This window comes from Xiphophorus maculatus, chromosome 10 (genome assembly GCF_002775205.1).
Source record: "Xiphophorus maculatus strain JP 163 A chromosome 10, X_maculatus-5.0-male, whole genome shotgun sequence".
Taxonomy (NCBI): domain Eukaryota; kingdom Metazoa; phylum Chordata; class Actinopteri; order Cyprinodontiformes; family Poeciliidae; genus Xiphophorus; species Xiphophorus maculatus.
In genome coordinates this window covers 12501-37883 of record NC_036452.1, presented here as the reverse complement: position 1 = coordinate 37883, position 25383 = coordinate 12501, and the positions used below count along the sequence as shown (strand labels likewise).

At 46.9% G+C, this 25383-nt stretch overlaps 2 protein-coding genes across 6 annotated transcripts in view; one reads left to right on the top strand and one right to left on the bottom strand.

Annotated features, from left to right (window-relative positions):
- The window catches only part of LOC102223759 (rho GTPase-activating protein 23-like), a 109417-nt gene extending 90068 nt beyond the window's left edge, over nucleotides 1-19349 (top strand). For 3 of the 5 annotated variants that reach the window (XM_023340538.1, XM_023340537.1, XM_023340536.1), the window contains exons 13-23: nucleotides 10231-10337; nucleotides 10498-10610; nucleotides 13310-13462; nucleotides 13564-13642; nucleotides 13760-13833; nucleotides 13927-14016; nucleotides 14102-14227; nucleotides 14308-14352; nucleotides 14444-14537; nucleotides 16547-16578; nucleotides 16673-19349. In XM_023340538.1, the coding sequence (XP_023196306.1) occupies nucleotides 10231-10337; nucleotides 10498-10610; nucleotides 13310-13462; nucleotides 13564-13642; nucleotides 13760-13833; nucleotides 13927-14016; nucleotides 14102-14227; nucleotides 14308-14352; nucleotides 14444-14537; nucleotides 16547-16578; nucleotides 16673-17500 (1741 nt within the window). In that variant the 3' untranslated portion in view covers nucleotides 17501-19349. Of the gene's footprint in view, nucleotides 1-10230; nucleotides 10338-10497; nucleotides 10611-13309; nucleotides 13463-13563; nucleotides 13643-13759; nucleotides 13834-13926; nucleotides 14017-14101; nucleotides 14228-14307; nucleotides 14353-14443; nucleotides 14538-16247; nucleotides 16303-16546; nucleotides 16579-16672 lie in introns of all 5 variants that reach the window. The other 2 variants (XR_002753362.1, XM_023340539.1) reach the window with 2 other exon arrangements.
- A 4161-nt stretch (nucleotides 19350-23510) lies between these two features.
- LOC111609899 (extensin-like) overlaps nucleotides 23511-25383 on the bottom strand; it is a 1988-nt gene continuing 115 nt past the window's right edge. Inside the window, exons 1-2 of the mRNA XM_023341185.1 lie at nucleotides 24674-25383; nucleotides 23511-23603 (exon numbers count right to left, since the gene is read on the bottom strand). The exon at nucleotides 24674-25383 is cut by the window's right edge and continues 115 nt beyond it. Coding sequence (XP_023196953.1) covers nucleotides 23511-23603; nucleotides 24674-25383 — 803 coding nt within the window. The remainder of the gene's footprint in view (nucleotides 23604-24673) is intronic.

Below are 25383 nucleotides of genomic sequence, written 5' to 3'. Positions count from 1 at the left end.
AAAGAGGGCGTTCCCTAGTGTGTCATATATTCTTTAACCCTAGCTTTGAGGGCATTTCCTAACATGTCATTTCCTTTAGCTTTAGCTTTGCAACTAGCTAAAAGAGATAGTGAGGCACAGAATTATTTATTCTCGACAATACATATTTTGCTTTGGTTATTATTCAATTACTCAATATGTTTAGACGTCATTCTTTAAGACTTCCATGCATTGAAATAAGGAATAGTCTCAACTATTTTTATAAATCTGCAGGCTAGAAACTTACTTAATCTTTTTTTCAGGAACCCTGTTGTTCCTCTTTCATGGCTTGGCAACACTCTCTGCCTGACTATGACTTATGATTACATATAAAAAGAACTAGAACTGCAAGCAGTTATAATGGGTTCCTCGCCCGACCCAGCAGGTCCTTCCCCATGCACTGCCCCCCAGTGCAAAGCCTCCCTGCTTAAACCTCCCCACGCACTTCCCGTCAGCCTCAGCATTGCCGACGCTCTGTATGCGTCGACTGAATCTGCAGTTTTTTAGGAGTTTTTTTTTGTTGCCATGGAAGGTTTCAAATTCAGGAATCCTGGAAATAAATGTACTGTTCCACCCAATATGAGCCAACATCCTGTATTGATGTTCACTGTAATATGTAAACTGTGTCTTGTATAACTTCTTTCACAGAACAGGCTGATGTGAAGAAGATTTAATGCCAAAAATGCGAAACTGAGACGAGACAAAGCACAGTAAAATACTTGGTATACAAGTAAAATACTTGGTACACAAAACATATAAACATTACTTTATATAGATATGACGCCTTATATGGTTCAGTTAATCTTTAATTTCCCCATAGATAAAGTTAGACAAATTCAGACATGTTATTTGCCAACATAAATGTGGATTTGGCTTCATTATGTGCCCAGATAGAATTACTAAGCTATGGTGGGAATATGTTACCATATAAGAAAAAAAGAATAAACAAATCAAGAAAACACTGTAAATCAATGTACTGAAAAAGAACCATAATAAGTCATTGTAATATGATACATGCAGGTAGCACTGCATCTATCCACTACATTTATTTAGATGTCCTAAATCAGGGGTGCCCAAATTGGGTCCTGGAGGGCCGGCATCCTGCATGTTTTAGTTCTCTCCCTGGTGGTACCAACAACCTTTTCAGCAGGTCAGTGTTCTTCTTAGGCCTCTAATGAGCCATCATTTGATCCAGGTGCTTTAAACCAGGGAGAGACTAAAACATGCAGGATGCCGGCCCTCGGTGACCCACTTTGGGCACCACTGTCCTAAATGCTTCATATGGGCCAGATAATTAGATTTAGCACTTTCGTGTGGTCAAAAAGAACTACTGCACTATGGGGTGAAGATGTTTCTCTACAAGAAAAAAATCAACAAATCACTAAACAAATGTATCAAAAACCTTTTAAGTTATTATAATATGATACATGCAGGCAGCAGTGCATTTATCCAAATCATACCACGACCTAAGAGATGGTATATGTGGCCAAATAGGAAGACTAAAAGTATGAAGACCAATAGGATATCAAAAGTTGTTAAATGAACAAAAGATGTGGTTATTCTGAGTGAAAATCTGCAGGCATCCAGCTTGTCTTTTGTAGTTCAATAAGTTTTGCACAATTTCCAATTTGTTTGTTTCTGTCAGGTACACAAATAAACTTAGAATCATTAGCAAAATCTGTACTATATACGCATTAATCTTCTGCCATCAACTTAGAAACAGATCAGTCCAATAATGAGCAAACTAAATTAGACAACTTAGTAGCTTAGATATAGAATAGAATAGAATAGAATAGAAGTACTTTATTCATCCCAGCAGGGAAATTACTTCGCAGTTACAGCATAGAGACAAGACACAACTACCACTGAGTAGTAGTTGTCTATAAATTGTAAAAATATGAAATGCTGTTAATATAAAAAGCAACTTAAGAGCAGTCCTTGCAAAGATTCAAAAAAAAAATGCAGATATGTATATGTAAATATATGTGCAGCAAGTGTGCCATAGTGCAGTTGTGCAAAATCGGACTGATTAGTGCAGAACAATGATTTAGCTTTTATTGTACAGTGAGATAGCATGTGGCAGGAAGGATTTCCTGTATCTGTCCCTACGACAGCAGAGCTGGAGCAGTCTATGTGAGAAGGTGCTCCGCTGTCTGTCCACTATGTGGTGAAGAGGGTACTGTTTATTGTCCATAATAGACAGAACCTTCTTCAGTGTCCTCCTCTCCACCACAGTTTCCAGGGACTCCAGCCTTAGTCCCAGTACAGAGCCAGCTTTCCTGATGATTTTGTCCAGTCTATTAGAGTCGCTGGCTCCGATGCTGCTTCCCCAACACACAGCAGCAAAGAAGATGGCACCGGCAACAACACACTTGCTGCACACTTTGAAGGATCTCAGCTTCCTTAAAAAATAGTCTGCTCATCCCCTTCTTGCACACAGCATCAGTGTTAGGTATTAGACCAGTCTCTCCATGACCTTCATCACATGAGATGTGAGAGCAACTGGTCTGTAGTCCTCTGGGTCAGATGGCCTTGGCTTCTTGGGAACAGGAACCACATGTGATGTCTTCCACCGCAGCGGGACTCTCTCCAGCCTCAAGCTCAGGTTGTACATGTGTGCCAGTACAGGGCACAGCTGGCCGGAGCAGGTCTTCAGGATCCGTGGTGTAATGCCATCAGGTCCTGCAGCCTTCCCCTGGTGTAATCGCTCCAACTGTCTCTTAACCTGGCCTGTAGTCACCGTTAGCTGGGGGTAGGTGTTGTTGTCTGCAGTGGAGATGGGGAGGAGGGGGGATGGGGGGCTGAAGGAGAGGTGGTGTGCAGGAGAATGCCAGTAGGTGGTTTGAACAGCTTGGGGCAGTGTGGATGTGTGGGGGGATGGTGGTGGTAGGGGAATAGCAGGAGATGAGCTAAACCTGTAGAACCTCCTGCCAGATAAAGTAGACGATTAACTCTAACCCTTAAACAATACTCATATCTCCATAAATCTACCATTAAGTTCTCACCACATTTATTATGTAAACATTCAATATCTTGTAAAGGATTAGATAAATACAATAGAACTTGATCATTAGTCATTTTAAACTACAAAATAAAAAACTTAGACTTAGACTGACTTTATTGTCATTTTGCATTCACAGGGTGTATACAGAACGAAATTTTGTTGCATACGGCTCAGGACAATGTTTTGAGGTTCCAATGTTGTGAGGTTACTCCAGATAAAATAAAATACAGTATAAAATATGAATATAAATATGAATATAAAATATAAAGTGCAGGATTGACAGTAACATGGAAGTTATTTAGCTATGTATATGTGCAAGGTATGAAGTGGAGACCAGTTTTTGAGTGCAGTCCAGTTAAGAGTTCAGCAGTCTGATGGCAAGTGGGAAAAAGCTGTTTCGGAACCTGGTGGACCTGCACCGGATGCTGCGGAACCTCTTTCCAAAGGGCAGCAGGGAGAACAGTCCATGGTGGGGGTGTGAGGGGTCACTGACGATGTTTCGGCCTCGGGACACGCAGCGCTGGGATGAAATGTCCTGAATGGAGGGAAGGGGGGCCCAGATGATCCTCTCTGCTGTCCGCACCACTCTCCTCACGTTCTTCCAGTCGGAGGCGCTGCAGCCTCCCCACCACACAGAGGCAGCTGGTCAGAATGGTGACCAGCTGCCTCTATGGTGCTTCTGTAGAACGTCTTGAGGATGGGCGGGGGCAGGTGTGCTCTTCTCATCCTCCGCAGGAAATACAAGCGTTTCTGTGCCCTCTTGACCAGAGACGTGGTGTTCACAGTCCAGGTGAGGTCGTTTGTGATGTGCACCCCCAGGAATTTGGTGCTGCTGACCACCTCCACAGCCGAGCTGTTGATGAGCAGTGGAGTGTGGCTGGGCCTGTTCTTCCTGAAGTCGACGATCATCTCCTTCGTTTTGTCAACGTTCAGGATCAGGCTGTTGTCTCTGCACCAGTCCACCAGCTGCTCCACTTCCTCTCTGTAGTCCAGGTCGTTGTCGTCTCTGATGAGGCCCACCACCGTTGTGTCGTCCACGAACTTCACGATGTGATTGGTGGCGAACCTGGGGACGCAGTCGTGTGTCATCAGAGTGAACAGCAGAGGGCTCAGGACGCAGCCCTGAGAGGAGCCTGTGCTGAGGGTGATGACATCGGAGGTGTGTTGTCCGATCCGGACTGACTGAGGTCTGTCGGTGAGGAAGTCTAGCAGCCAGTTGCGCAGGGGGGTGCTGAAGCCCAGGTGTCCCAGTTTTTCAGCCAGATGCTGTGGGATGATTGTGTTGAACGCTGAGCTGAAGTCCAGGAACAATATCTGCACATGAGTGTTCTTCTCCTCCAGGTGAGCCAGGCTCAGGTGTAGGGCGGAGGAGATGGCGTCCTCAGTGGAGCGGTTTCGGCGGTAGGCAAACTGGAACAGGTCGAATGTGGAGGGGAGTCTGGAGACAATGTGTTCTTTTACCAGCCTTTCAAAGCACTTCATCATGATGGGAGTCAGTGCCACAGGCCGGTAATCGTTGAAAGAGGTGACTTGAGGTTTCTTTGGCACCGGAATGATGGAGGCAGTTTTGAGACAGGCTGGCACTGTGGCTTGGTCAAGTGAGGTGTTAAAAATGTCTGTTAGGACACCAGCCAGCTGACCTGCGCATTCCCTGAACACCCGCCCAGGTATGTTGTTGGGGCCTGGGGCCTTCCGTGGGTTGACTCTTTTCAGAGTCTTCAACACATCGGCTGTGTCCAGGCAGAGTACCTCCTCTTCCTGGTGGGGAACAGTTTTCTTTGCCGGAGTACTGTTCAGTGCCTCGAACCTCCCAAAGCAGTTATTGAGTCCATTTAGAAAGTCAGCATCAACTTCACCCACTGGGGGGGGGGGGGGGGGGGGATGGATTGTAATATGTGATCGCCTTTATGCTTTGCCACATACTCCTGGTGTTGCTGGTGTCGTGGAAGAACTCCTGTATTTTCTGACTGTGGGTTCGCTTTGCTAACCTGATAGCACGGTTCAAGTTGGCTCTTGCTGTCCTCAGTGCCTCCTTGTCGCCAGACTTGAAGGCTGAGTTCCGTGCTTTTAGCATTTCCCGTACCTCCTTAGTCATCCAGGGTTTTTGGTTGGCCCGGGTGATAATGTTCTTAGTGATGCTGACGTCCTCTGTGCACTTGTTGATGTAGGCTGAAACAGTCATGGCGTACTCGTCGATGTTGATCTGGTTGTTGTAAGTGACTGCTGCCTTGAACATCTCCCAGTTAGAGCACTCAAAACAGTCCTGAAGTGCCTCCATGGCCCCCTCAGTCCACACTCTCACCTGCCTCACTGTAGGTTTTGTTCTGATCAGCAGGGGTTTGTATGCAGGAATTAGCATGACAGATAGGTGGTCTGAAGAGCCAAGGTGGGGCAGGGGGCTGCTCTGAATGCTTCTTTGATGTTGGTGTAGGCCAAGTCTAGAGTATTCACTCCCCTGGTTGGAAAATCCACATACTGGTTGAAGTGAGGGAGAACAGTCTTCATGTTGGCCTGGTTAAAATCCCCAGCAATGATGAAAACGCCTTCTGTGTGTGAGGATTGCAACTCACTGATGGTCCAGTAGAGAACACTCATAGCCTCTTTAGTGTTAGCACTGGGGGGCACATACACAGCAGTGATGCTAACAACAGTAAACTCCCTGGGCAGGTAGAATGGTCTGCAGTTAACAGTTAGAAGCTCGATGTCCGGGGAGCAGTAACTGGTGACATTCATGGCATTTTTACACCAGTTGTTGTTGATGTAAATACACAGCCCCCCTCCTCGGGTTTTACTGCTGAGAGCGCTGCTCCTGTCTGCGCGGAATGTAGCGAGCCCCTCCAGGCTAACAACGTTGTCCGGTATGGACGAGTTGAGCCACGTCTCCATCAGAATGAGAGCGCAGCAGTTCCTCAACTCTCTCTTTGAAGACAGCTCTAGTTGCAGATGGTCTATTTTGTTGTCCAGAGGGCGGACGTTGGAGAGGATGATGGACGGAAGCGGCAATCTGTGGGGGTTAGCGTTTAGCTTAGCTGTTAGTCCACTACAACAGCCGCGCTTCCGCTGCCGGTCGCACCGCCTTCGCTTTCTCCTCCGACTAGTGCTGCTACGCGAGTCCGCTGCGCTGTGGGCCACTGGGCCTTGCTTCCGTAGCACTCCGAGATCACGTAAACACTCCAGAGTAGTCGTATTTATGAGTCCAAAATCACTTGATGATCGTAATTCCAGCAGACGCTGGCGATCATATGCTAACTTACTGAGTGGATGCAAAGTTTGTAGCGTTTTAGGCGGCGTATTTTGCTCAAATACTCGCAAGTTGTCAAGAGCCCATGCAGCCGCAGCCATACAGGGCGCCGCCATCGTGGTAAAAAACACTTTAATGCTGTTTAATTACGGGTTGCCGCACAAAGCTATCTTGAGCAGCTTTAAACCACCTGAAACTACTAAACAGTCTGCTTAACTTCCTCACAGTCCTCATGCACTCAATTTCTGTGTTATCTTGCTACTCTGGAAAGTTCCAGATTTTTGAGGCCTTCTTCTTTTTCTTTCTCTTTTAATTTTTTTTAGCGGATGACAACCAACTTAAGGTGCATTTACCACACCTACTGGACTGGAGTGAGGTCATCAATGATATTCAGAGGGAATTTAATAATACACACCTCAATGGTGTGCATGAGTATGCAAATTCACACCCATACACACTCATAAATACATGGATGTACAGTACAGACCAAACGTTTGGACACAACTGTGTGTCCAAACTTTTGGTCTGTACTCAGTTCAGACCAAAAGTTTGGACACACCTTTTCATTGAATTCAATGAGAAAGTGTGTCCAAACTTTTGGAAACTGACTGTTTCCATCCTGCAGGAATAATCCTCGTCTCCCAAATCTTGCTCAACAAGATGGGGGCGCGCATAGATGCAGCGGCTTTGTGCTCACCGACTCGTAGTTCGTCTTTTCCACTTTGCTCGGCTAAAAACACCTACAACCAACAAAATTTACTGGCCATTGGTCAAGCAATCGGGGGAAGTCTGTCACAGGAGCTTTTCCGTGTCCACAACAACATTCCGGTCGATATTGCATGGACACTGGGCTCTCCCTGGATTACAATCCCAGTATCTACGACAAGGTGACGGCGCAGAGATCGTAAACAAAAGAGGGGGTGACGCAGCAGCGTGTTAGTGAGGCTCAGGAAACAGCCACACAAACCACCGCTACCAAGCATTTTTCTCTCCAACGTGATGTCTCTCGCTAACAAACTGGACTAATGGAAGCTGTGGATTGCAACTGACAACCTCATCCGGGAATGCTGCATTCTGTTGATCACGGAGACGTGGTTAAATCCAACCATACCGTACCCGGAGATTAAACTAGCAGGCTACACAGCACACCGACAGGACCGATCAGCAAGCTCCGGTAAGAAAAGAGGAGGTGGACTATGCGTTTATGTAAATAACAGCTGGTGTACGAACTCCACAGTAGTTGTTAGCCACTGTTCTCCCGGCGTGGAGTTCTTCACAATTAAATGCAGACCCCGATACCTCCCACGTGAGTTTAACGCCATTCTACTCACTGCGGTTTACATAGCACCGAATGCTAACGCTAGGTCGGCCGTGGGACTCCTGTATGATACTATCAGCAACAACCAGAACAAGTACCCCGAGGCTGTTCACATCGTCTCTGGGGACTTTAATCATGCTGATCTGAAATCAGTCCTCCCCAAATTCCATCAACACGTAACGTGCACAACCAGGGGTGATAAAACTCTGGACAAGCTGTACACAAACATCAGACAAGCATACAGGGCTAAACCCTTAGCACACCTTGGCCAGTCTGATCACGTGTCCCTGCTACTGATCCCTGCTTACACTCCCCTGCGGAAACGTGTCTCCATTACAACCCGGACTGTCACCATCTGGCCTGAGGATGCCTCTCACCAACTACAGGACTGCTTCCAGAGAACTGACTGGGAGGTTTTTGCACATCAGGACCTGGAGAACTACACCTCAGCAGTCAGGTTCTGCACAGACAATGTCACCAGGAACAGACTCATGAGGATCTATCCAAATAGGAAACCCTGGATGACTAAGGAGGTCCGGGGCCTCTTGAAAGCCAGGAACACTGCTTTCAGGTCTGGGGACAAAGCACGCTACAGTTCTGCCAGAGCCAACCTGAGAAGAGGCATCTGCCAAGCTAAGGCATCATACAGAGGGAGAATAGAGAAGCAGCTCAGGAGCAACAACACCAGGCAGGTGTGGCAGGGTGTTCAGCACATTACAAGCTACAGATCCAGCAACCAGCCATGCACGGAGGGAACCACTTCCCTGGCAGAGGAGATGAATATCTTCTTTGCCCGCTTTGAGGCGACACCTACCACAGCTCCATCACAGCTGCCTGTCCACAGCAGCTCTGCTCTCACAGTAGAGGAGAGTGAGGTGAGGCAGGTGATGAGGAAGGTGAACCCAAGGAAGGCTGCGGGACCTGACGGTGTGTCGGGACGGGTGCTTAAAGACTGTGCAGACCAACTGGCTGGAATCTTCACAAAGATTTTTAACCAGTCCCTGTCACAGGGTTGCGTGCTCAGCCCACTTCTCTACACCCTCTACACTCATGACTGTGTCTCCAACCACCTCAGCAATAAGATCATAAAGTTTGCAGATGACACGACTGTTGTTGGTCTCATCTCAGGCGGGAAGGGGGAGCTGGAGTACAGGGATGAGGTGAGGCGGCTGTCAGAGTGGTGCAAAGTCAATAACCTGTTCCTCAACACCTCCAAAACAAAGGAGCTGGTGATCGACTTCAGGAAGAACAAAACGGACATCTAGCCTCTCACCATCAGTGGGAGCTGTGTGGAGAGGGTCCCAGTGTTCAGGTTTCTGGGCATGGAGTTGGAGGACAAGCTAACCTGGAGCACCAACACCAAGGAGCTGTTGAAGAAGGCACAGCAGAGACTATACTTTCTGAGAATACTCAAGAAGAACCGTCTCCCCTCAGACCTACTGCAGACCTTCTATCACTGCTCCATAGAGAGTGTGCTCACGTATGGTCTGTGTGTCTGGTACGGCAGCAGCACATCTGCGGACAAGAAGGCGCTCCAGAGGGTTGTTAGGGCAGCAGAGAGAACCATAGGCTGCCCCCTCCCCACAATGGAACAGATTTACACTTCCAGGCTCCACAAGAAAGTTTTGGACATTTTAAATGACTCTTCACACCCTGGCCATGGTCTCTTCCAGCTGCTGCCATCAGGCAAGAGATACAGAGCAATAAAAACCAGGACGAATCGCCTAAAAAACAGTTTTTACCCGATGGCAATCATGGCACTAAATTCAAAGGCATAAGAACTTCTGCTCTTGACACCACTTTGTTATAAATGTAAATTCTGTTGCGACACCTCCAGGCGCTGAAACCATCTTCTGATGTCTATTTATTTCTCATTTTGTACTATTCATTTCTTTATCTTGGTATATTACGTATATATACATAATCTGCATCTTAACTCGAGTCGAGCAAATCTCAATCTCGTTGTAATCTTTGATGACAATGACAAATAAATCTTATCTTATCTTATCTAAAAACTCCTCTTCTCTCAAAAGAGGTTACTGAGGAGGCTGTTATGTGTGGGACAGCAAGCTGTCCGAAACTTTCTGGATGCATATGCACAACTATCAGCAGGCTCTTCTTATCCAGCTTGTTGATGGTGGAACAGATGGCCTCAGTCTGGTATCTTTTCTTTATCTTTGCATGCAGGTTTTTTCTTACTAATGTAGCAAAGATAAGTCCTGCTATCTAACAGAACATAGAAAAGACTTGTTGATTTCCTTTTCAAAGTCACTCACTCAGTCCTTTCTCATGGTTGTTGGATGATGTGTGTGCCCAGTCTAATGGAGATGCTATGGTGCAACCAGGATCCCAGCAGAAAACCTCATAGTTGGTAGCTCGCAGAGTAAATCAAAGCATTTCCCTCAGGATTAGTTTTCTCTTTCATGCAGATAAGGTTAGATAGACAAATAATTTGCTGTAACGACCCCTAAAGGCAAAAACTGAAAGAAAAAAAGGTATTTCCTCTTTCATATAAATTTCTAGTTTCAGCAGTGGAAATTCCACCAGACGTGTTGCAGGTGGCCCCTTTAGCTAAGTTTCCATAAGAGACATTTCAGATGCCATCACATAGAATGACGCTGTGTCCTTTTGTTTCTGTCCTGTTTGTAGCCTGACAGGCAACAAGCCGGATTCCTCCCCCAGAGCCCATCGCATGGTGCCTGACTTCCTCCTGGCTAAAACAGACAATACTTCAGGGAACCGAACCTCAAGAGCTGGTGGGTGTCAGGTCTCAATAAGAAAACTAGAGGCAAAGCAGTGGCAATCAGTAATTACCTGGGTTTTATTCAGTCTAAATACTTTGACAAACTGTTGCAGACCATGAGCTGTTATCCAGAAAGCAAAAATATTTGATCTAATATTTCTTTGTGCTTTCAGATGACAACAAGGCCCTGTGGGGTATCAACCTCATGAAGAAAACAAAGAAACCAGGCTGTCCGAAAGCCTTTGGGGTGAGACTGGAGGACTGCCAGCCAGCTGTTAACCATAAAGTAAGCCAAGCAAGCATGCTAGAACAAAACACAACAGAATATTGCAAGTGAATAGATAGTGTCCATAGAATTGCAGGCCCATAATTTCAGCCTTACATCAGAAAATAATTTTAATTACTCTCCTGTACTATTTAGTATTGACAGAACTACTGATAGTTCAGCTCAACTTCAACAGGTTAATGATTAAACCTTCAGGAGATTAATTTCAAAACTGAGAAAAAATTTGTTGTTAGGAATTAGTATATTGTGTTGTTATGAATTAGTGGTACATTCCTAAAAGTCAGACCAGGAGGACCGGGCAGTGTGGGAGGAGATTACTTCCTAAAAAGAGAGCAAAGGTCAGAGACAACTGATCAGAACCTTCTACAGTTATTACATCATCAACTGATGTCAATGTCAATTTTGGATAAATACATTGTAAAACTCACATGCAGTCTACAATTCACCACATTTTGCCTTTATTTCCTGAGATATATGCAGTTCGTTTATGGCAAGTCATTTTCAAGCATAACTCTTAAAAAGAGTTCTACGGTTGGGAAGATTAAAGAGAGCATGATACATTTTCAAACGCCACTCACAGGAGTCAGGACCTGTTAGGATTTCTATAAAGAAGGGAGATGACGAAGAGTGATTATTACTGCCTAATTCGCCTAAATTTAAAACTATTAAAGTAAGAAAAAATGTGAAGGTCAGTACATGATAGTGAAGCAATTACTGTAAAATCAGCATCTCACATTAGTCAATGTGACATGCTGGTATTTTCAATAGATGGTATAGATATATACCTGTTCAATAGATGGTATAGATATACCATCTATTGAATGGTAGATGGTATATCTACCATTCAGTAGAATGAATGTTAGATATTTCATTCATCCATACCATCTATACCAGGGGTCTCAAACTCCAGTCCTCGAGGGCCGCTGTCCTGCAGTTTTTAGATGTGCCACAGGTACAAAACACTGGAATGAAATGGCTTAATTACCTCCTCCTTGTGTAGATCAGTTCTCCAGGATCTTGCTAATGACCTAATTATTCTATTCAGGTGTGGTGCAGCAGAGGCACATCTAAAAGTTGCAGGACAGCGGCCCTCGAAGACTGGAGTTTCAGACCCCTGATCTATACCATCGATGGTATGGATGAATAGATATACCATCAATGGTATAGATATAGCATCTATGGTATAGATAAACCATCTACTGAAATTAAAGATTCTTGAAATCACTACTTGACCACATAGCAACAGGAAGAAAAATCCTTTTTAATATATGGAGGGAATATTAATGTCGGTTAATACCCAAATAATAAACTAATACAAAGAGAATTGATATGCCTTCTAAAATTTATTAGAGAATGACAAATGCATGGATATATATATATAAAAAGATTTTATTTACTATTCTGCAAGTCATCAAATAGACTATTTCACTGTAAACATACAAGATAACTATAGAATACAGAAATGCAGCATTGGAACAACAATGAAGAGCTGTGCAATCAGATGAAAGACAGTCTCTCTATGCCAGTGTTTCTCGCACTTTTTCATGCTGACGACCACTTGTCCCATTTAGCAAACACTTGCAGACCACCTAATTTGTAATTACCCCTGCAATAACACAACATCTTAATATATACTACCTGTAATTAAAATATTAGTCTCTTAACTCATTTTTGTTCCTCCTAATGTGAAGGGTGTCTCTGTTTTATAAATGTAACCTTCCACAATAAAACCAAGAATAAGTCTACTCAACTCAGGGTGTAGAATCTGAGTTATTTACAGATTCTGAATTTGTGGATTGTAAGCTTTCCAGTTATAGAAAATACATGGAAATCAAAAAAGTTATTTACTACAAGTCTGTGCAATAATAACATTTTAGGGCTATTGAAATTTTTTTTTTATTTCGTTTTGCCAAAGCAACTCATTCTGAATTTCAGCCAGTAGATAGCCCAACAAAATTTTATTTTAGGTATTACAATGCAGTTGGTCAGTGTGAGACGCAGCACTGTTAACCGCCTTGTCACCATCTTATTGCATTCAGCATTGCCGCAAACATAGATCTGGGTGAATGCAGCATGCATCATATTAGTGTTCAAAATCAAAAGTTCTGCAACTCACTCTGATAAACTTTCTACCAGTATCTTTAGGTTTTCTTTCCCGGTCTTAAGTCATTTATCCATTATTCTTAAACACAGTTCTTTGTCAGGCTAACGTCTCAGCAAATAAACGGTTGTTTACATGCAGTACGTCACAGACCAGTAGGGGGTGCCCGTGGACCACCACTTTGTAGGGTACCAGTGTTTGACAAAGACCGGTCTATGCTGAAGAAAAAGTTGGCTAATTTGAAAAAAAGTTTCTTATTCTGACTCACTAATTTTTCTTTTTCAACAACTGCCACTGCTCTGCTTCCCAAAACACTCTTACCAAGGACTTGGCATGATGGAAAGTTTTCATAAAATATCAACTTGGGAATGACATCAACTACTTCACAAAAGTGGAGAGTGATACATCTCAGAAGCTTATTTACATTTGCTTTTTGATTTTCTTACTGAAGGAAAATGCCATTTATAATAACTCTTCATTCAAACAGGTAAACATAGAGACTTGTGAACAGAGAAAGAGAGTCTTTTTATGATCATTTAAGGGATACACTTGAAAGTGGTTGTGGTTCCAAGAAGTAGAGACATTTTCCTGTCCACAGTTTGTCCCTCTGATTGTTGAAATATGCTGCGGTGTGGTGGAGTCCTCTGGTCTGGAGTACACTGGGATCTACCGCGTGCCTGGAAACAATGCCATGGTGTCAAGTCTGCAGGAACACCTCAACAAGGGCCTGGACATCAACACTGCTGAAGAGGTTTGGAGAGCTCTCATTTTCTTAGACTTTTGATGGGACATGCTGCCTTTAGGATCATAGATTTGATTTGGATAATTCTGCCTCCTTTCGTCTCTTTACAGAGATGGCAAGATCTGAATGTTATCAGCAGCCTGCTGAAATCATTCTTCAGAAAACTGCCAGAGCCTCTGTTCACTGACGGTGAGTCTGGGTGTCCTGAGCCTCATTCTTCACTCTGCAGACATCTACAGCATGAAAGCAGCTGTTGTCACTGAGTTTTTCACCTTTAAGAAGAGGATTGCTGTTTTTTGCACACAGACAAATATAACAGCTTCATTGATGCCAACCGGATAGAAGTTGCTGATGACAGACTGAAGACCATGAAAAAACTGGTGCGCTCTCAAGATGTGGACAGCTTTCCTTTTAAAATCTGCTGTGATAAAACCAGATGACATTCCTAACATTCATCCCTCGGCTCGTTTCAGATCCATGACCTCCCAGATTATTATTACCATACCCTTAAGTTCCTGGTGAGTCACTTGAAGATGGTGGCAGACCACTCTGAAAAGAACAAGGTGAGCATTGTGCCCCCTGATATTGACTGAGCGTTTCTACTGAAACCCAGCATTTTGTCACTGATGGAGTTCTGTCTTATTCCAGATGGAGCCAAGAAACCTAGCTTTGGTGTTTGGTCCCACTCTGGTGAGGACGTCAGAGGACAATATGACTGACATGGTCACCCACATGCCCGACCGTTATAAAATAGTGGAAACACTCATCCTTCATGTAAGAGTGACCACCTACAACCTCAGAAGCTCCAGCAGAACCTTGACCTGCATTGACATTGTGCTGCTTTGATTTTACAGCATGACTGGTTCTTCTGCGATGGTGAGCTGGATCAGGACAATATGGTGAGTTTGCCCCCCCATGTCCCTATGTAAAATTCATAACAGGAAAATGTATCCAGGTTTACATTTATTTGGGGGATGTGTGTGTTTGTAGGTTCCTGAGGGTAAGCGGGACATTCAACCTGTCCCTAACATCGATCACCTGCTGTCAAACATTGGCAGGCCGGGCATGCCTGGGGATGCTTCAGGTGAGGAGGACCAAGCAATCCAAGCTTTCTGTGCTTCATTTACAGCTTTTTCAGTTCACATTAGAAGTGGACAAACCATCTAATCTCAGACTGTCAAATACAGTGAGCACTGAGACTTTAGAGGAAACCGCCTTACAGAATTGCTTCATAAAGCAGGCATACCTGGTACCACACTGCAAAGACACTAAATCTGACCAAGTACTTTTATCTACTTTCTAGTGTAAGATTCTCTGCACATTTAAAATATGACAAAACTACCTTACAAGAATTTTTTTCAGCAAGACATAACAACTTGTTTTAACTCAATAATTCCTTAATATTGATGAAAATGTACTAGTTCCACTGGCAGATTTTTTTCACTTATAGTAAGAAGACCCCCTGATTACACTCTCCAGGGCAGACCCTGGGTTCCAGCCAGTCTATCACTCAGGAAACAAATCTTAATGCAATGAGTGTGTTCTCTAACAATTTGATTAGAATATGGAGAACTTTGTTTAAAAAAACTGTGTATTACATTATTGAAAATGTTTATGTCAGTAGATTATATATTTCATAAACATTTGTATTTGTTGCCTAACTGACTTGGAAATGTCTGATTTGGTTTTGTTGTGGAGTTGGAGCTCTGTAAAACATGAAGACTTATCCATCACACCAGATAGTGTGGTTAGTGTTTGAGGGTCTTAGAGGTCTTCCGGGGTGCAGTAGACTCCACCTTCAGGTATCAGTGGGTAGAGGTTGGTTAATGTTTTGGTTGGATGTCATGGCAGTGTCGAACTGGGCCTGAACGAAGCTTTGGAGCAGCTCATGGGAATATGAAGCAGGACTGACCTCACATGACTACATGGTTCTGCTCATGCTGGACTTGCAGAGGCGTCACTGTATGTTTCTTCAGTGTATGTTTCTTCCAACAGCGTCTCCACATGGAAACTGCACCTAACCAGCTAGACAGTCAGCCACACCCAGGCCTTGTAGCAGGAGAACCTGGACCATCTGTCTGACTGCTGTGTTCCTTCAGAATATCACAGACAATCCAGTGAGGAGGAAGATGGGGGCAGAGGGGTTATTCACAGCAGAACCACCTTCAGGCTTCAGCGGGAGTGTGATCAGCTCACAGGGTTAGCTCCAGATCCAGCATGCTCAGGTTGCACAGCGCTCCCCTTCATGCTGCTGCTACCGATCTGGTGACAGAGTGCTGATCAGGATACTTCCCAGTGGAAAGCCCAAACTGATGGTGGAGACCATGAAACTTCCATATTTCTGGTTCAACAAGATACAATAATGGAACATGGCAGAAGCAGCATTGTGGCATGAGCACAGTGGGTAGTGGGGTTAAGGAACATGGTGGGATCACAAGAGAACACCTTGCGGTGTCATCATTCCCCTCATTCAAGAACTGTTCCACATTTCTCCCAATCCAGCCACGTTTATACATCATGGAGTCGGGCTTGCCTTTGGTCTAAAGAGGGAATAAGAGTAATCAATTAGCACTATGTATATGCTGAACTTAGAGCAGCATATACAGCACCCCAAAATCTGAATAAAATAAGCACCCCCTGCAGTCTGGTTGATGTGCCAGCATGGTTCAGGGTCTTCATATCTGCTCAGATGACCAGTGAAAGCTTGATGCTCCCAGATCTACTGCTAAAGTCAGTCAACATTCAGCATTTCAAACTTTCTCTCTCCTGAACCTTCTGCTCTCCTTTGCTCTAGCTCAGACCCTGGATCGCCCTCTTCGGTAGGACCAGGTCTTCCAACTACAGCATATGTGCGTGTGTGGTGTGTGTTTGGGTGTGGTGCCCCTCTGTCATCCTCTTGTTTTTCCTGCCATCATTTCTGTCTTTCTGTCAGACAACACAAACCATTGTGTCGATAACCTCCAGGTGACTCATTAATAAAGATAAATAATCCGACACTAAGAGTTTTCCAGAAAGTTGGGTTGTAGATTTGTTATCATTTTAAATCACTTTGCAAAACTTGGTTCTAACACACATCTTCCTTTCTTTGGGTAGATTCCACCGCCAGTGACTCAATTAAACTGAAGGTAAAGAGAAGGATACTACTGTGATATTCATTTTTTATATTCTGTAAATAAGGATGAAATGCCTGATTTCTAGTCTGGGGTTTCATCTTTTCAGATTTCTTCCACTTCCAAGAAAGATTTAAATGCCAGGGACTTCCTTCCCAAGTCCATCATCTCTGCTGTGACCCGCAAACGTAAAAAATGCCTCAGCACCCATCTAACAGTCAGCAGCGGCGATGAGGACTCTGAGCATGAACTGGTCAAAAACACAAGCTACGGAGAGAGAGATGAAGGTCCCCTTGATGGAAGGGGACCGCAAGAACTGGTCCAGGGGGAACATACCTGCTCCAAAAAAGAAAAAAGACATGGAGTGGAACATGTGCAGACATCTGAAGAGGGAAAAGGAGAAGAAGAAACAGCTGTGAGGAAGGGAGCAGACGGGGGGGGAGGTTCTTTCCTTGGTTCTCAGCAGAGCCACGGCAAATACCCAAAACCTCCAGCAGCAACAAGCCCACCATCACATACCAAGATTCCGAGCGACGTCAAAGAACGTCCCAGCGTTCCATTCTGGATCTCCCCCAGCTGCCCCCCATCTTTGCAGACCTCCAGTTGCCTTACAGAGTGGAGTCAGGCAGCCAGTACAGGCAGGCCTGCTAGGACCAGGGCCACCTCCATTAACCTGGAGCTGGGCCGGGGCCAGGAGATTGGCAGAGGTCAGAGATCAGATGGGGTAAAGGTGATCAGAGCTGGGGAAGTGCTAGCAGCTCAGTGTGGATTTCTTCAACAGAGATCCGTCACAGCAGGCTCAGCTCAACATCCCTTTTCTGCCTTCTCCTCTACTTCAGGATGGACTGATCAGCGATCCTCCTCTGTGGTGTTAAGGTTGGCTCCAGATTCTCAAGCCAGGAGGAGAGCATGGCGTCGCCACACTGTGGTCATTTAAGCCAACTTTTAATTCTACTAAAACAGAAAAGTTTACTCGCCAACATCTTCTCAACTGTTTGTCTCTCAAACCGTAATGGTGTGCCCCTTTGTACGCATCCGTATCTCATGCCTCAAAAATCCGACTTTTACTAGCTGTTAAAATGTTGTAAATATAAGAACAGAATATCTTAATTTATTTAACAAGCAAAAAGCTAAAAATGTGTGTTAAAAACAAAGTCTATCTTAGCTACTTACTTAGGGAAGCGGAAAAACTGGCCTACTGATCACATGCAGTAATAAATTGTTCATCATTGCAGTGAGCAGTTTTCTACAGCCAGAGGTTGATAGGCTTTTAATCCAGTGCTCCATATGGGACCCTTATCATTAGGAGAGAGCAGAGGCCAAGCAGAACCACAGCCAAATCTCCCAACTCTGACTCCCCAGGTGGTTTTCCAAGTTTTGACCTTCCAGCCCTCAGCTGTAGTTTATTAATAATTAGATGAATCTGACCCAAACTTTTCTGCCAAGACAACTTGATCTCTGCGCCCTTCTTGATGTACTATGATTGTGCAGAAGCCTGTTTTGTATTTGTTGCCTAAGTCTTTCCTAACCTTTGTATATGAAACATAATTTATTAAATTATTTGTTTTGGACATGATTTGGCTTGTTGTCATTTAGATTGGAACTGAGAAGCAAGAGTGAAATGAAGGCTGGAATGTGTTTAAGATTAGTTGCTGCACAGGTTTCAGTTTGAGCTTTGTTCTTGGGTTATAGTGCATGTTGGGGTCTTAATAAAATTATTTGCAATCCTGAGCAGTATAAACCTAACCTAACCCTAACCCTGAAAGCATTTAGAGTTCTTTATGCTGTATCCGAGACATTTGTGGGAATTTCTAATTGAACCTAAAAGCTAACAGTTGATTTTGGATTCTAGTTAGGAGATTTTGTATTAAATTTCAGTATTTTCCATGACAATTGGGGATATACTTTCTCTGAGGGATCTGAATGTAACCAGCCTTAGCCTTAAAAATAATTCATCACCGTATAATTGTGTTAATTGGTTGAAGTCAACATTAGATGGAATTTGAAGTTTCTCATGTCATGTTGTAAAACCTCCTTTCCGTTTGATTTAAAACTGTTTTCATACATCCTTCAATGTGTAATACACACTATAATTAACTGTAAATAATTGCTATATAACATCAGTTACGCTTAATCATATGTCCAGTGATATTCCAGATACTTGCACTAAATGCTTATTTGAAAAAGGAACTCTTCTCCATTGTTTGTGGGAATGTCTTAAAATCCAGAAGTTTTGGAAGGATGTTATTGGGTGTCTATCTGAATTGTTTAAGGTGAAAGTCCCATTATAGGTTAAAATCTGTGTTCTATGAATATACCCAGTGGAATTTAAAGAATCACAGACTAAAACTAAACTGATAGATTACGGACTTCTTCAAGCCAGAAGATCTATTGCAATATGCTGGAGGAGCATTGGAGCTCCCTCCCTGGGACTCTGGAAGAAAGAAATTATAAATTCGCTCGGACTGGAAAAACTAACATGCATCACCAAGGGTAAACCTCTGGGAGCCATATATGAGGATCGTAGGGACTGAAGACAGAGCTTATTAATGGATGTCGACTACAGTTTCCATTGCCATATTGTCTTATTTTTCTCTGTCTTAATCTAAAGGGTTTTGCATATTTTTAAAACTAAACAAATGCAGGTTTGAATGGTGAGTGCGTGAGTGAATGCAAGTGTCTATAAGTACATGTTTACAACGTTAAGTTTGTTGTTTGTAAGTTTGTTGTCTCCTAAAAGAGAAAATTCAATAAAATATATTGGGGAAAAAACTGTAAATAATTGGATCCTCGTCAAAGTCAATGCTGGGATTGCCTTTAGAAGAAATGAGTGCATTGTGAATTCTTTAACAGGAAAACAAGCTACAGTCAGAAACAGACATCAAAAGCATTGATTAACTGTTCAGTTAATCACTGTCTGGTACATGGTTGTCTATATTGACAACCATGTAATTCTCTCAGAGCTACAGACAATAGCTGCTGTTTATAAATCAGGATAAGATCATTTCCAAATTACATTATTACTCATAAATGTGGAATAATTTTATTTTCGAAGTTTGATTTTCACTGTGATCAAAAGTAGTAAGAACATTTTGTTTTAGAAAATATTGTTTTATTTCACCCTATCACAGCCATGTTGTGAAAAGAAGCTAAAAGTATTTAATTCCAAGTTTATGAGCAATAGCACATTTAAAGTTCATCATTCAATGTGTGGAGAAAATCATCCACAAATGGAAACCTTTAAAAGTGGATATATGATTCTAAACATAACCCTAACCCTTGTTTCCATAGAGAGAAGTAACTGACCCTCAGACAGTCTTTCAGAAAATCCCTCTTCATACTATACCATAAAATTTGTAAATTTTATTCTTCATTTTTTGTATTAAACATACATGAAAACTATTTCATCTCTCACCTGCTGCAATTGGATCCACACTACAACCATAACTCTAACACTAAAGAATTTCCAAAGCGAGACAATATGTAAAAAAATAAAATAAAATTAAAGCTGCAAGCAGCCTCGGGCGGCCCTCGCAGCAAGCGCTGCTCCGGCCTATTGGCCGCCGCGGGGGTTCCAGCTACCGCAGAAGCTCTCGCGCAGTTTCCAGAGCCGCAGCCCACTCCCCACCGCAGAAGCTCTGCCGCAGTTTCCAGCAGAGCCGCCCGCCAGCCACCGCAGAAGCTGTCGCGCATTTTCCCTGCCCGTCTACCAGTCGATACGCGTGAATGCGTTCGGCGGCGCTCCCCGACGACTGTCAAAAAATCTGGTGCAGATCGGTCGATGCATCGAGGAGATACAGCCGATGTATTAACTTAGGGGGCGCAGTGGAGTCAAATTAAATCTCAAACCTGTTGGGCTCTTTAGAGGTGAACAAAGGTCATACATATCCAGTTTGGCGCCAATCGGATGATCCATGTGTGAATTAGAGCCAAACGTATGAATATGGTGAGGGACTGAAATTCGCCATTTGGCCACGCCCACACGGTTCAGCCAGCAGCGAGCATTGACAGAGTTTATCATCCGAATCATCTTGATTAGGTCTAAAGAGCCATAAACAGAGTTTTCCAAGGAAAAAAACGGCACTTCCTGTTCTGAGGGGGCGGGGCTTAGATGACGTCATAATATGATGACGTTGGTCCGACGGGCATTCCACCAGGATCACTCAGGCCAAGTTTGATGCAGCTCGGTCAAAATATGTGGAATGTATAGGCAAACGTATACGAACGGCGTTGCCGCCATTGAAAACTCTTGGCACTTTAAAGCAAGCGAGAAGAGAAAAAAACGGTCCACAGACCGTCAGTGTCCCCGTCACCAAAGGTCACGAGGGCACCACACACAGGCCATACCGCTCCGGCGGCCCCCAAAGCCGAGGCGATCACTCCCCGTTCAGGCCCAAGGGTGATTTGGTCCCCAGTCTGGCAATCCAGACCAAGGCTGCTTTAGTTCTGCGGCCCAAGTTCCAGGTCGGGTCGTGGTCCAGGACCATGACCCTCACTGAGCTAGGGTAGGGTTAGGGGCCGGCCCGCCCCGTCCGCGGGGGGGCCCGGCGGAACGAAAGTCGCTCGCTCGGGGCTACGGCTCGGACGGGCACCCTCCCTCCCACCCCCTCCTTACACCGCCTTCCCAGGGGCACGGAGCCGAGAAAATGTCTAAGTGTCGACGGGACTCGGTGCAAATTTCTCGACTCGAAGACCGGCCGCCTTCCCAGGGGCACGGAGCCGAGAAAATGTCTAAGTGTCGACGGGACTCAGTGCAAATTTCTCGACTCGAAGACCGGCCGCCTTCCCAGGGGCACGGAGCCGAGAAAATGTCTAAGTGTCGACGGGACTTAGTGCAAATTTCTCGACTCGAAGACCGGCCGCCTTCCCAGGGGCACGGAGCCGAGAAAATGTCTAAGTGTCGACGGGACTTAGTGCAAATTTCTCGACTCGAAGACCGGCCGCCTTCCCAGGGGCACGAACCTCAGGGCCTTGCGTGCTGGAGGGTCCAGTCCGAGTTAGGGGTGCTTAACAGTGGGATGCCGCGGTCCGGAGGGGGCGTGAGGTTCCAGGACTTCCAGGACTTCCAGGGCAGGGCACCTGCGCGGGCGGCCGTATCCGCAGCACCTCACCGTCCTCGGCCTCGAGGCTCCGGAGGACCCCGGTGATTTTCGACCTCCATAAATTTTTTCAAAAACGCATTTCCCCGGGGGAAGCCGCATATTGCCGGAAAGGCCAGAGTCCGGAGAATCCTCTGGTGTGGTCGTTTGGCTTCTGGGACGCCCGCAGGAGGAATTAAAAATCGAAAACCCGAACTGCTCAAAGGGTTCGAAAAGGCACTTTCCCGGGGACCAGGGGGTTCCAAACCAGGATCAATAAGCTCAGAATATTGCCCTGATCACGGCCGTGTCACTCCCGTCGTCCTGGGATAAAGTTGAATTTTCGGACTTCCAGAGGGGGTCCCTCAAGCAGGCGGCCGTATCCGCAGCACCTCACTGTCCTCGGCCTCGAGCTCCCGATGCCCCGGTGATTTTCGACCTCCATAAATTTTTTCAAAAACGCATTTCCCCGGGGGAAGCCGCATATTGCCGGAAAGGCCAGAGTCCGGAGAATCCTCTGGTGTGGTCGTTTGGCTTCTGGGACGCCCGCAGGAGGAATTAAAAATCGAAAACCATAATTGGTCAAAACGGTCAAAAATGCACTTTCCCGGGGACCAGGGGGTTCCAAACCAGGATCAATAAGCCCAGCACGATGCCCTGATCACGCCTATGTGACTCCCATCATCCTGGGATAAAGTTGAATTTTCGGACTTCCAGAGGGGGTCCCTCAAGCAGGCGGCCGTATCCGCAGCACCTCACTGTCGTCGGCCTCGAGCTCCCGATGCCCCGGTGATTTTCGACCTCCATAAATTTTTTTAAAAACGCATTTCCCCGGGGAAAGCCGCATATTGCCGGAAAGGCCAGAGTCCGGAGAGTAGCCTGGTGTGGTCGTTTGGCCTCTGGGACGTCCGCAGGAGGAATTAAAAATCGAAAACCCGAACTGCTCAAAGGGTTCGAAAAGGCACTTTCCCGGGGACCAGGGGGCTCGAAAGTAGGATCAATAAGCCCAGCACGATGCCCTGATCACGCCTATGTTACTCCCGTGTTCCTGGGAAAAAGTAAAAATTTCGGACTTCCAGAGGAGGGCACCTGCGCAGGCGGCCGTATCCGCAGCACCTCACTGTCGTCGGCCTCGGGGCTCCGGAGGCCCCGGTGATTTTCGACCTCCATAAATTTTTTTAAAAACGCATTTCCCCGGGGCAAGCCGCATATTGCCGGAAAGGCCAGAGTCCGGAGAATCCTCTGGTGTGGTCGGTTGGCCTCTGGGACGTCCGTAGGCGGAATTATAAGTCGAAAACCATAATTGGTCAAAACGGTCAAAAATGCATATTTTCGGCCAAAATCAACCATGGGCCGACAGCCCGCGGTCCAGAGAAGGGCCCTGTGCGGCGGAGTCGTCTCTAAACGGTTCACAGAAGCCGTGATAACCGTCGAAAGTTTGGCGGACCTCCAAACCATTGCCCATCCCCGCTAAAATCGGGGCTTCACCAAGGCTTCGGCAATAGACGGGATTTCGAGACCTTACGGAGAAAAATCCCACCGGCGGGATTATAGGAGAGAGTTGAAAAAGAGGACTTTGAGCGAAAAATGACAAAGTGTTTTGATCCAGAGAGGTTTTAGGGGTCTTTTGGAGCTCAGATAAGGCCGATTCAGACCCCTTTTTCGGCTTTTTCCAGCATTTTAAGCCGTTTTTCCAGATTTTCTCTCCGCTTCTCTGGATCTCTGTGGTGGGCTCTGGACGGTGCGGTGAGAGCCCAGACAGGTTCCGTGGGAGTTCCAGAGCGTAGAGAAGGCTCCTTATTGAACTTTTTTTCGGCTTTTTCCAGCATTTTAAGCCGTTTTTCCACAATGTCTCTCTGGCTTTGTGGATCACTGGGGCGGTACAGGAGTGGGCTCGGGCCGGTCCGGTGAGTGTCCCAGGCCCATCTGATGGGCCTGGAGCCTGTCTGGGTCGGTTCTGAGCTCCGTGGAAGCGAGAAAGCACGGGCAAAGGTGAGCCGGGCTGAGGCCGAAGACGGTGCTCTCTGGGCGGCTTCGCAGCGGTCCCAGGTGCCTGGCTGGAAGCTCTGAGCTCTGGCTTTGGGCTCCGGCCGGTCCGGTGAGCGTCCTCGGTCCATCTGATGGACCGGTGGCCTCTCTGGTTCGGTTGTGAGCTGCGTGAAAGCTCGGTGGAGGACGGGCAGGGCAAAGGCTGCAGACGGTGCTCTGTGGACGGCTTCGCAGCGGTCCCAGGTGCTGGCTGGAGCTCCTAGCCCTGGCCGTGGGCTCCGGCCGGTCCGGTGAGCGTCCTCGGTCCATCTGATGGACCGGTGGCCTCTCTGGTTCGGTTGTGAGCTGCGTGAAAGCTCGGTGGAGGAGGACGGGCAGGGCAAAGGCTGCAGACGGTGCTCTGTGGACGGCTTCGCAGCGGTCCCAGGTGCTGGCTGGAGCTCCTAGCCCTGGCCGTGGGCTCCGGCCGGTCCGGTGAGCGTCCTCGGTCCATCTGATGGACCGGTGGCCTCTCTGGTTCGGTTGTGAGCTCCGTGGAAGCGAGAAAGCACAGGCAAAGGTGAGCCGGGCTGAGGCCGAAGACGGTGCTCTCTGGGCGGCTTCGCAGCGGTCCCAGGTGCCCGTTGGAAGTCTGAGCTCTGGCTTTTGGGCTCCGGCCGGTCCGGTGAGCGTCCTCGGTCCATCTGATGGACCGGTGGCCTCTCTGGTTCGGTTGTGAGCTGCGTGAAAGCTCGGTGGAGGACGGGCAGGGCAAAGGCTGCAGACGGTGCTCTGTGGACGGCTTCGCAGCGGTCCCAGGTGCTGGCTGGAGCTCCTAGCCCTGGCCGTGGGCTCCGGCCGGTCCGGTGAGCGTCCTCGGTCCATCTGATGGACCGGTGGCCTCTCTGGTTCGGTTGTGAGCTGCGTGAAAGCTCGGTGGAGGAGGACGGGCAGGGCAAAGGCTGCAGACGGTGCTCTGTGGACGGCTTCGCAGCGGTCCCAGGTGCTGGCTGGAGCTCCTAGCCCTGGCCGTGGGCTCCGGCCGGTCCGGTGAGTGTCCTAGCCCCATCTGATGGGGCCGTGGCCTCTCCGGGTCGGTTGGGAGCTACGTGGAAGCCCGGACTTGCGGTGTGCACGTGGCCGGTGTTTCCTCCGGTTCCCTCGGGAAGCTGGAGGTCCACCGGTTCGCGGGCACCCTGCTTCGGTTGCGTGGAAGCCCGGACTTGCGGTGTGCACGTGGCCGGTGTTTCCTCCGGTTCCCTCGGGAAGCTGGAGGTCCACCGGTTCGCGGGCACCCTGCTTCGGTTGCGTGGAAGCCCGGACTTGCGGTGTGCACGTGGCCGGTGTTTCCTCCGGTTCCCTCGGGAAGCTGGAGGTCCACCGGTTCTCGGGCACCCTGCTTCGGTTGCGTGGAAGCCCGGACTTGCGGTGTGCACGTGGCCGGTGTTTCCTCCGGTTCCCTCGGGAAGCTGGAGGTGCACCGGTTCTCGGGCACCCTGCTTCGGTTGCGTGGAAGCCCGGACTTGCGGTGTGCACGTGGCCGGTGTTTCCTCCGGTTCCCTCGGGAAGCTGGAGGTCCACCGGTTCTCGGGCACCCTGCTTCGGTTGCGTGGAAGCCCGGACTTGCGGTGTGCACGTGGCCGGTGTTTCCTCCGGTTCCCTCGGGAAGCTGGAGGTGCACCGGTTCTCGGGCACCCTGCTTCGGTTGCGTGGAAGCCCGGACTTGCGGTGTGCACGTGGCCGGTGTTTCCTCCGGTTCCCTCGGGAAGCTGGA